This window comes from Lissotriton vulgaris, chromosome 3_1 (assembly GCF_964263255.1).
Source record: "Lissotriton vulgaris chromosome 3_1, aLisVul1.2, whole genome shotgun sequence".
NCBI classification, from domain to species: Eukaryota; Metazoa; Chordata; class Amphibia; order Caudata; family Salamandridae; genus Lissotriton; species Lissotriton vulgaris.
In genome coordinates, this window is record NC_141689.1 from 1,841,881,369 (window position 1) to 1,841,893,672 (window position 12,304).

Genomic DNA, 12,304 nt, shown 5'->3' on the forward strand with positions numbered 1-12,304 from the left:
TAGGGCACGGTTACTTTTCACCCGCCACCTGCCAATTAGGAGAGCGAGGAGCTCCTAATCGGCATGTGCAAGCCAGTGCAAACACAAGTGCGCAAGACTGGGCATGGGCGAAAAAGTCGCTCACCTTCCCCGCTCATGCGCACTTGTGCTGCTGCGCTGCGAGTTGCCCCTGGTCTGACAATCAGATCAGTCAACATGACACCGGACCGCCCACCCCCTTCAGTTTCTGAAGGGGGTGGGCGGTCTGACGTCATGCTGACTGACATGATTGTCAGCTCTCCCTCGGCGTCTTTGAACGTAAGTAAACTGATTCAGTTTCCTTAAGTTCAGGAACGCAGAGGGAGCTGCGGGCGGGGGGGGGGGGCTACGCCCAAACGGACGCACCGCGCCTGCGTATACTGGCTAAGGGGTTGTGGGTTAACACTTGTCCTTATACGTCTACCAAAAAAAGAAGAAACTATGGATTGATTCACAAAAGCATTTGTGAGTTCAGAAAGTAGGACAACAGAAATACAGTTTTTTTAACTCCTAAATGCTTCATAAATCAACCCAAAACGTCCAAACCCATCTTATTCAAAGTGCTAAGAGGGCACAGTTCTTTCTATCAGTGGCATAGGTGGGGGGGGTGTGGGGGAGGGGTGGTAGGTCCGCACTGTGGAACACATTTTTTGGGGGCACCGGCGAGAACATCAAGGTAAGTTTCTTTTTTTTCCTCTTTTGTTACTATCCCAATGTTGTCTTTTGCCAGCATCCCCCCTCCCCTTTCCACACTTACCTGCTCCGGCCGTCACTAGGCGTCAAAGTCAGGGATTCCCCGGGCGGCTACTAAAGCTCTAGTTATGCCACTGCTTTCTACTACTACTGCCAGGGGCGGCGCTAGGCATGGGCAGCTGCCCAGGGCCCCGCGCCTCTTAAATTGCAAGAGGGGCCTGGCACAGTGCTTTTTAAGAGACCCTGTTATGATGGTGCTGCAATGCTGTGAGGACCAAGGGAGGGGGACCCATTTCCTGGGCCTTGGTCGAAAGGCCTTCAGTAATGTAATCGCTGCATCTGCATAACAGCGATTAGATGAGTATGTAAAGTCCCCTGTTGTGTGATGTAAACCCTGACCCTACATGAATGTAAAGCAGAGTGCCTTGCAAGGCTCACCATAAAAGACAGAAACGCATCACAATGAACAGTGCCCCCCTTAGGATTGCATGCTTTCTAACACAAAAATACCGGCCATTTGTTGTTTTTTAGGAGTCTGCAGAGGCTTAGATGTTAGACTAAATTTGACTCTAAAATAATAGTATGTATTCAATTGTAACATGGCGTTTCTGCCATTCTTCACTCTAACTATTAGTCAGGTACTGTTAATGCAACTCTGTAGCATATTTAAAAGTACTTACTATTTATACCTGTTGTTTGAAGTATATACCTGTTGTTTGAAGTATATACAGGTAAGGGTTAAAAATATGGGCTTTAGGGGTAGAACATCAACTTGTGGCAACCTTGTTCCCCTAGGATAAAGAAAGAGGGTGAAAGAAGCACAGAGAATGGAGGTGCAGTGCATATAAAGGGAATATGACAACGGAAGGACGTAAGATAAAAGGTGGGTGTGAGAGATGATGAAGTAAAGGTACAGCAGAAAGATGGCAGATAAAGGTAATGGGGGCCGAACAGCAACAAAGAGCAAGAAGCTTGGGAGAAGAGGAGCAGCGCATGCAACAGGCTGAATCAGTGAGAGAAGGGAAGTCCGGGCAGGGTCGGCTCTAAGCATGGCAATGTGGGCAGCTGCCCAGGGCCCTTCTCTCAGGTTAAAAATATGGGGCCCTGTTTCTCTATGGAATGCCACACTGTCAGTCAGCCCACCTTCCGATCACATCACAAATGTTTTTTTCAAGAGAGGTATCTTGACCTCCTTCATCCAAGGTCTGGTGGCATGTCTGTGGGTGCAGGGGGGAGGAAAGGAAAACAGTGGGTGGGAAGTGGGCAGCAGTAAAGCCAACAAATGTGCTGGCTCGCAACCTCAGGAGCAGGGTGTTAGGAGTCGGGCAGTACCTCAATTAACAACCTGCCCTGAAGTCTTGTCTGCCTTTTCTGTTTTGCGTTGTCAAGGGCCCCTTTCTTCCAAGGACCAGTTGGACATTATCAGGCGAGGCGAGGAGAGGTGGGTTGGGGAAAGAGGAAGCACCCAGAAAAGATTGATATGACGGGGAAGGATTTAGCACAGCCGTCACCAGGGCCTTGAAGCGCTGCATCAAGCTGCAGGGTCCAGGTATGGGGCCCCTTTCCCTGGGCCTTGCTGCTGTTAACCAGTGCTGTGTGGCCCAAGGCAGGGGGCACCCCTCTCCTCGACCTTAGTGCTGTGAAGTCTAGGGGATAAAACTCCCTCACCTGGGCCTTGCAGCACATGGAGTAGTTTAGTGGAAGTGGGGAACCTGCTACAGGTCCTGGCGTTAGCTCAAAATACTGAGATTCTGGACAAATCATGAAACTTCCCCATCCCTAAAAAACCCTGAACTTTTGCAATGCGATGGGTACTTTTGTAAAGCGCTCCAAATACATTTGGCTGAGTTTGTGTTATATAAAAGTGCGAAGAAAGGAACCACAGCGCCATGTCAGAATCACCTCGCATTCTGGAACTATCCATCATGCATGACTCGTAAACCCCCTGCTTATTGGATGGAAGTGTGAAAGGGATGATGGACGGATGGAGTAAAATGGTGGATGGAGTGAAATGGTGGATGGAGTGAAAGGGTGGATGGATGAGTGAAAAAATAAATGAGTGCATGGATGGATAAGTAAAATGGTGACTGCAAGGATGGATGGAGTGAAAGGGTGGAATGATGGAGTTAAAGGATGGATGGAAGGATGAATGAAAGGATAGGTAAATGTGTGAAAGCATGGACGGATGAGTAAAAGGATGGGTGTAAGAATGAACAGATGAGTAAAAGTGAGGGTGGAGAGATGAAAGAAAGGATGGATGGATGAGTGGACAGATAAATGAATGGATGAGGGAAAGAATGGATTGAAAGTGTGGTTGAATGGATGAGCAGTGAGATTGATGGATGATCGAAAAGATGGGTGGATGGATGAGTGAAAAGTTGGATGGAGGGATGGATGAGTGAAATTATTGATGGCTAGGTTTAGATATGAATGGGAACATGGGGATGGACAGGCATACAGAATGGTGAAAGAATGAATGAATGAATGATGAAAGAAAGAATAGATGACAGAATGCCAAGGGAAAATGGTGGATATCAGTAGATGGATGGGAGGATGAAAGCATGAATGTATAGATGCTCAGATGGAAGAGACAAGAGAGAACTTCTAGGGAGGGTTGTAATGGCTTGCTTGGTGCCAAAAAGGCTTTGGTACAAAGTGGGGGTATTTTAATGTAATTTTCTGTCTATCCTGTGCCTATTAGTAACATTATCTGTATTTGCCCTATGTTTACTTATGGTATATCTACATCATATGCATGACATTTTGAATGCCACCCAACATCTACTTGAATGTTACAGTAGTAATTGTAGATAATTGCATGTTTTGTTTTAAGTATAGGGTTCTAAGGAAAGCCTTATAGTGCCACGAGCTGTGCTTGAGGTGTATATTGTGCTTGTAGCAACAGGCAAGGAGTCCAAAATAAAAAACTATACTAGTGTAACAAACACACACTTGCATGAACACACTCACACCAAGGCTGTCCACTGCCTTAGCCTCACAACTGGCTTAACTAATGGTTCCAGAATAAGGTCACCATCAAACTTTTTTCCATTTACAGTGCAAGGGATTTATGTGAAACCTGTAACCCTCACCAGCACAGACTTCCACCAGAGGAGGCCTCAAGTTGCTTCTTTAAATCACATGCAAGCAGTTTTACTGATATTTTCTTCACTTTGAAACTTGAGTTTTTATTTTTCTATCATAAATGCAGCAGTACAATATCCAAATGAAAGGAATACATCAAATTAAGTATACGTTTTGGGATTGTTAAGACTCACATTTTAAACATCCTTTCAGTACAGGGATGACTTTACCCCTTCTATGATGCAGCCTCACATGGATGCATGGTGCTCGTGACTACATGCTTTGCTTTTTTTCAACAGAACTCTGCTGCCCTTTTAGTTCTAACCTGTGATTTATAAAGCTTCCTAATAAAAATGAAAAGGTACATGTATTCAAAATCAACTTTATTTCATTATATCCGGTTGCATAATTATTACCATAGTGATGCCATCAAATAAGATTCTGCAGTGCTCTGGGCCTTTTATCGTGCACTAAACTGGAAACAATCAGTTAACATAGAGTAAGGAAGTCCATCTTTGTGAGACCTGTGCCTAGCTTTTCCGTTCAATTTGACAATCCACTTAATACTGCTCTAAAATAGACGGACCTGTTTCATTTGGGTGTTTATTTTTATCCGTGTGACTGATTTGCACATATAAGGACCCTTGGCGATACCAAAGAAAATTAGAAGTCCCTTGATGTCATTTTCTGTGATGTCACATGCAAATCAGAGGGGCCTCACTTCTTCTTTTTCGCCCGGGGTCCTAGAAGTCCTAATACCGGCCCTGACTACTGCATATGAATATTATGTGACTATTCCCATTGTTTTCCTTTTTTTACTTGTTTTGAGGCCAGTACATGAAGACTTGCAAGGATATGTAATAGAGTACTGCAGGACTATTACTTTAGTTTACGTACTCCAAAGTGCCTCTGTGAATAGGCCCCCATGACTTTACAGGCACAGCCCTGCAGGCAGCATGACGCGTATTCCTACCTGTTTGGCAACTGTGGAAGAAATCTTTCCGTTCTCCAAAAGGGCCAGGAGCTCCGCCAGGGTGGAAGGGCTGATCCGGCTGCAAAAGAGAGAGAAGAAGGACAAAGAGATTATGAACCGTTCAAGCATTCTGGAAATGTTGTTCTCGTTATCATCATGGACAACTTACTGTCAAACTGGGAGAACTTGCAAAATGAATACGGCAATTACATTTTCGAAATTAAAAAGTCATTAGCTGGTCTGTGACACAACAGATGAACACATGATGAGCTACTTCTTGCGCGGCTGTGGCATATTTTAATGGTTGAACCGTTCGGAATGCACTGATTTCATCACGTGATACCAGGAATGTGTACTGCCTTAGCAGCCAGTGTGTACATATTGCTCACACCTGGCGAGCAGCAGCGCCCGACAGACTGTGTTATTTAAAGCCTGTTATGTGGGATTCATGTCGTGCTAACATAGCTCCTTCGAGAACTCCGACATTACATATTCAAATTCTGTAAAAGGACATACATACAAGAGGACACTGAATTTCAAAATGGATTTTTAGAACATTGGACAGCGCAGAGGGTTGTTCCGAAGGCAGCGGCGGTCCCAGCTCTTTTAAATATACATGCAGTAAATTACAATCACATTTTGAACACCATTGGAAACTCATTTATCACCTCGCTTTTACTGATCGACCTTGTCCAATATAAATGACGCGGGCCACCTTCTGAAAGACGTGTCGCTTTGCAGTTCTCATGGCCCAGAAAAAAAATTCCCCTGCCCCGAGGAAAGGCACAAATACCCCAATTCTTTCTGCTATTAATTCCCTGTTTTTGTCTGTCTCGGCACACTTGTGTGCTTCTTTTTTTAGGTCTCGTCTAGACTGCATGCTGCTGTCTTTTCAAGACCTTTGGATTTCTATCATTGGGCTTAGAGACCGACAATTGCCTACTATTGGCTGGCTTCATTCTCACTCTCATTTGCTTACTTCTTATTGGTCAGCAGCAGTCTGCTTCCTTAATCTGTCCTTCTCCTGGAAAACGGATGCATTACTAGTGTCCTTCTACTGTTAATTTTTTTAGGCGCATTTGTTTTTAAGTATTATATCAGATTTTGTCTTTTTCAGCTGGCTCCCTCGTGTACTACCCTCTCCTCTGTTTTTCTCTCCTGTCCGTGTTGGTTGGCTCCACTCACCCTCCCTCCTTCCATTGTTCCTGTTGCCTTGGCCCCACCCTTCCTCCTGTTGTCCTTGTTCCCCTGCTCCCGTCCTCCCTCTCGTTGGTCATGTTGCCCTGCTACCATCCTCCCTCCTGTTGTCTGTATTACTCTGCTTCTACCCTCCCTCTGTTGTCAGTGCTGCTCTGCCTCCCCTCCCTCCTGTTGTCAGTGTTGTCCTCTACCACCCTTCCTCTCATTGCGCATGCTGCCTTGCTCTCACCCTCCATCCCATTACCCGTGCTGCCCTGCTCCCAGCCTCACTTGTGGACACTGCTGGATGCACATTAGCACTTTCTGCACCCCTCTCTCCAGCCTTCTATTGTCCGTGTTGCCTCTCACACCCGTCCACACTAGGGTGACCAACCGTCCGGAAATTTGGGCCTCTTGTCCGTTGTTCTTAAGGGTTTCTTCCACAGACACCTTTTGTCCGTAATTTCAGACATCGGTATGAGCTGCCCCCTGCATGTAGCCTAAAACTCACACTGCAGGGGACAGTCCCTGCTCCTGCTATGAACTGTGGCCTGCAGCAGCCCTTCCCCGACCTGGCACAGACTGCTGTCAGGCCCATTATCATTCTGTATGTTGGCCTAATTATCACATACAGAATGATAATGGGCCCAGTGACAACATTTCGGTTCTGGTGGGGTTTTTTTTAAGTGGGGGAGAGGGGGGGAGAGGGGCATGTAAGATCTGGGAAGCCTTAAGCTTTGATTTTTTTCTTAACTTTTTATTTAATATGCAAACGCAGGTGTGTTTCACTCGCATACACAACAGATGCAATGAGTGCAAGGTTCTCTTAACCTAAAAGAAACTTATTTTGACTTGTGCTTGTGTTGGTGGTCTATTTACTTATGCAATATTGCACGATTTCCTCTGATATGTATGCAAAACGTACTTTTTGTCCCGAATTTTCGTCCTGAATTCTGACCTTCTGTCCTGAAATTTGACCCTTTGTCCTGAATTTTTGCAATCACCGTCCCGAATTTGCACCCATGCCAGTTGGTCACCCTAGTCCACACTCCCTTCATTGTCTGTGTTCCGACACCACCCACCATAACAAGCAAAGTGCCATGACTCGGACACAACTGGCTGTGTCATAACGATTTTTTGCCTCTCCCTTACCTCTTTCTTGCCTCACACCCCACCCTCCTTGCTGTCAGCAATAATAATAAAACAAGCATGTGCAATGCAATAGTTCTCGCATTTGTCAAAGTTCTAGCGATTGCCGCTGCAAATGAAATATTTTTAATGTATGTTTTTCTTTGCAGTGCAGTTATGTAACAGGTATAGAGGCTTACTTTCGAAATAAAAGAAAAGCCTCAAGGAGATCACGCCCTGGCTTTGCAGTTGAGATCTTTTTAACACTGTTTTGAGCTTGTAAACATTGTGTTTTCCTCGGGGAAAGCTTAGGTATTTACATGTAAATGTAAAAGCTAGCTGTTAATAAATGAATAAAGGCACACGGCCATGCTGTGTCGGGAGGTGGGAGGGGTCTGCTTTGGAGGGAATACCGCAAAACAACACTGCAAGAAGACAAGCCCAAAGAGAAATCGGCGCTCTTATTAAATAAATAAATGTGTGCGGCCATGCGGTGTCAGAGGTGGGAGGGGTCTGCTTTGGAGAAAAGGCAAGAAACTATTTCGATGCACACAGGACTATAATTAAATAAATAAAGGAGTGCAGGCTTGCTGTGTTGGAGGTCTGCTTTTGAGGAAAGGCAAGAAACAATTTAGAAGTACACGGGCGGCGTTATTGCACAAGTTACTACTTGTGTAACGACATATCTGTAAGAGACATTAGTTAGTGATAGATTCCTTACCTTAGAATACCCCCGGGCATCAGACTGGATCAGGAAAGTTTTTCGTCAGCAGTACCCCTGCGCGTCGGAAGGTGGAGTCGTGCGGCTCCGCATCCGTCGCTGGCGTCTTATGCGCCGAGATGACGTCACAGAGACTTAGACCCCACCCACGTGCGCCGACGTCAGATCTGTACACGACTTTCCGCGCCAGGAAGGCAGAGCCATGCAAGAAACTGACCACTGGGGCCATGAAACTAGGGCCCTGAAAAGAATTGCCTTAACCCTAGAAATCAGTTCGCAGAACGGGGACGATGGGCGGGCGGTAAGGAATCTATCACTAACTAATGTCTCTAACAGATATATCGTTACACAAGTAGTAACTTGTGCATCTGAAAGAGACACGTTAGTGATAGATTCCTTACCTTAGAATAAATACCCTAGCAATACCAACCCCGGTGGTGGCTCTGTGAACAAGATTACACCAGAAAGTCATTGAGAACAGAATGGTCAAATAAGCCGTCTCTCAGGACTTGATTGTCAAGGCAGTAATGCTTGGAAAAAGTGTGCAGCAAGGCTCACGTAGCGCCCTGACAAATGTCCTGCAAGGGAACCCAAGTCCCAAGGCTGTAGTGCCTGCCGTTGCCCTGGTAGAATGGGCACGCAACCCCACAGGAGGCTCCTTCTTAGCCAACGAGTAACATGTGTTTACATGCACAGAACAACCCACGAGAGATGGTTCCTTTGTGCACGGCCTGACCTTTTTTGGCGCCCACCTAGCCAACAAAAAGTTGGTCATCCACCCGGAACTGTTGTGTGCGCATGTTTTGGGTCCAGACGGTGGAGCCTCTCTTCCTCTTTTGAAGGATGCGGAGGCGGAAAGAAAGTGGGAAAAGTGATGGTCTGCCTGATGTGGAAGGGTGTGACAACCTTTGGCAAGAACGGAAGCCGAATTCTTAAAACCACCTTGTCCGGATGAACAGAAAGAAAAGTAGGTTTAGAAGAAAGAGCCTGGAGCTCACTCACTCTTCTAGCAGAGGTGATAGCTACCAGGAAAGCCGGCTGTAGAGTGAGAAGACCTAAGGGACAGTTATGAAGGGGCTCAAAGGAAGCGCACATCAGATAGGTCAAGACAAAATTTAAGTCCCAGTGAGGCATTATAAAAGGCACAGGAGGAAACGTGTGCGTAATGCCTTTGAGAAAACGATTAACAACCGGGGACTTAAAAAGAGAAAGCTGATCTGGAAGCCGTAGAAAGGCGGAGATGGCCGAAAGATAACCTTTGATAGTACCCAGAGCAGAGCCCTACTGGGTCAAGGAGAGAAGGAACAGAAGGCCGTTGGAAAGAGGGTCAGAAAGGGGATCCACAGCGTTTGCTGTGCACCATGCCATGAAAACCCGTCTTAGTGGAGGGATGCCTGGCTGCCAGAATGACATCACAGACTTCGGGAGGAAGTTCAAAAGCTGTCAACTGTCGCCGCTCAATTTCCACGCATTGAGGTGGAGGCTGGACAGCTTCGGGTGGAGGACCGTCCCCTGCTGCTGCGACAGAAGATCCTCCAGAAGAGGCAGTCGGATCGGGGGATCGATCGCCATGCTGAGTAGCTCGGGATACCAGTATCTTCATGCCCAAGCCGGAGCCACAAGGATGACTTGGGCCCGGTCGTGCCGAATCTTCTTCAGCACTCTGGGCAGAAGTGGTATAGGCGGAAAGGCATACAACAGACTGCAGTTCCACTCGAGACGAAAAGCATCGCCGAGCGAGTGCCGCCTTGGAAATTCCAACGTGCAGAACTGATGACATTGCGCGTTCTCTCCTGTGGCGACTAGATCTAACCAAGGCTCTCCCCACTGCATATATATATATATGTTGATCACATATAAATTATCCAGAAACTGAATAATCCACAGAGCCCTGATTACTCAGGACTTGACAACCGCCTCCAAGCCGAAATCTGAGTAACCACTTTAGCTTAAATCTGTGAAAACAGATCAGAACCTGGGGAATAGAAGAACTTCCAGCCTACAGCCACTATCCCGCATGACTTCGTATGCTCTTCGTAAAAAGTTCTCAACAGAGAGTTTAGTTCAAGCAGTAAATGACTCTTGGTGAGATATTTTCTGTGCAAAATCGTCTCCCACAGATATCTCACGAAAACTTGGATTTTGCTGGCATAAAAAGTGACATTATGAATACGTTCTCGGCACATGGTGAAGAAAGCTAGACCGTTATAAATAATGGTTGTAAATATACTTTTCTTTAGAGGTTTAAATGATAAAATTCAGTTTAATTACAATTGTGAAATCTGTGAAGGATTTTGATTCCTTATGAAGAAGCTAAAAAAGCTGAAATTCATTGAATAATGTAGATTCCCTCAAGTACTCTGGTGGAAAATAATAATGGACGTCCTAATTATATGAAAGAAAATGTTATGACTGTGGATAATCTTTTAATTAGGAACAACGAGTCCTTTTAAAGTCACATAAACTGCATTGTTTATGTTTTACCCTTTAACAGGTGGGTGGCTACCTGAATTCCATGTGGTCTAGGAATGGGTGACTTGTCTTAGAACAGCTGAATATGGGAAGCTGAATGAAGTGTGTTGCAAAGATAGTAGAAAACTTGCGTGCAGTGTCAACATCATATTGCTTACTGACAAGTACATTATATCATAATTTTCTCGGACCGCCATTACTACAATCACATTGGTCTTCTTAGAGCATTGTCAGCTACATTATCTGCAATTGTGCTATTAGTGTGTAAGTGTTTTTCACAGAATCTTAGAGCACAGCAAGCAAGAATATATCAATAAAGCAAACAAATGACACCATTACCAAAAATAAAAAATATTAAACTCAATTCTAAAGAGTTCGATCCGGTACCCCACTGTAGTGCTCTATATTCAGTCACGGCGCTATAATATCAATATATGATGAGCCCTTTTAGTGTTGCAGGGGAGTGTCTAACACAGTCATAATGACTCCTATGGTACTTCCTACCCATAGTGATAGAGTCTACCCGAGAATTTGAAATCTTTAGCAATCGTGCTGTGATTTAGCTTCTCATTTTTAAACCCTGACCTACTTGTTAATCCCTGGTCTTGTCTCTTCTAATCCTAGTAAATATTACATCCCATGGCTGTGCACATTTGGGCTTCCTCAGTCCTCTTCTCGCCTTGAAATGGAGAATGTTCACCTTATAGTCTGTATAAATAACAAAAGAAGGTCCGTGGGAATATTTAATGACCACGCAGAGCTACATCCCAAACACAGACTTGAATACCAACCTAAAAAGTAGCAATGGGTCAAAATAAAGGGGTGTGTGTATCTTATCCAGAAATGGTATGATTAGTGATCAATGGATGGCGAAATCTGTCGCTGGGTCTCACAAAGTGCTTAAAGAGATCCCATCAGACTTCCACCCTGTACCGCCCTACATCATTTGGGAACCTTTAAAGTGCACATGGGAAATCGAGTGCCCAGTGCTAGATTTGGCCAAACGCAACCAAATCTATCGCATTAGTTCCAATCAAACAGTGATGTAATCAATATAGGGTATCAGGGGGATGCATGAAAAAACAGTGCTCAATATGTTAAACCAAAAGTGAATAAAGTGCTTAATATAAAATTGAGTGAAAAGGAGGAAAATATATTTAATGGGCACCTCCTTTTTCTCAATATTAAAACCAGTGCAAAATTTAGCCTTAACAAATAACTACACAGATGGAAAGACGGTCGACATGTTTCTGGAGACTTTTAACGTGCCCATGGGTCACCTGCTGCTTCTTCAGGACCTGTTATGCTACTGCTAAGTGTAGTGATGTGAATCAAAATATAAGAACAGTGTGATAAATGAAGTGAATATCACCTGAAAATCTCCTGTATTCAAGTTTCCGGAGTTCATCAGACGGAAAGATACACATCCACATCAATATAGAAAAGAAATGTACATGCCACTAGTGTAAATGTCATTTCAAAAAGTAACTGCTGGATTAATATGTCCAGTCAGAACAGAAAACTGCAAAACATCATGTGACCTAATATAGGTCTTTCATGAGAGCTAAATGAGCAGCATATCTCATAATAATATGGACTGTGTGAACATATACAATTATTTACACTCACCCAATCTACAGGAGAATGTTGCCCCCCCTCACCTGGCCACAACTCAGGTATCACGGAGCACCGCTCTGTTCAAGCCAAACAAATGAGGTGCCGGGGTGCCGCTCGTGTGGAGTATTTGCCCTGCTGACCTGCTCGCCATTGTCCTGGCTGGGAGCCAACGAGTGCTTGCCTGGGGAGACACCGCCTGAGAGTCCGGCCGCAGTGGAGGTGAGAGGCGCAGGCGAGCGGGACTGCGAGGACCAGCATTCCATTGGTCATCGTCAGCTGGTTCCTCTTCCCGCCGCGCCGCGCCCCCTCCCAGTGCCGCGCCCCCCCGCCTGAGCCATTACTTAACTCCTCGCGGCCCCTGCTCCGCGGGTGCCGCTCGTGTGGAGTATTTGCCCTGCTGACCTGCTCGCCATTGTCCT

At 45.4% G+C, this 12,304-nt stretch overlaps 1 protein-coding gene across 1 annotated transcript in view; it reads right to left on the reverse strand.

Annotated features, from left to right (window-relative positions):
* GATB (glutamyl-tRNA amidotransferase subunit B) overlaps positions 1–12,304 on the reverse strand; it is a 596,207-nt gene that overhangs the window by 80,845 nt on the left and 503,058 nt on the right. The window contains exon 11 of the mRNA XM_086962296.1: positions 4,769–4,847. Within this exon, the coding sequence (XP_086818422.1) occupies positions 4,769–4,847 (79 nt within the window). The remainder of the gene's footprint in view (positions 1–4,768; positions 4,848–12,304) is intronic.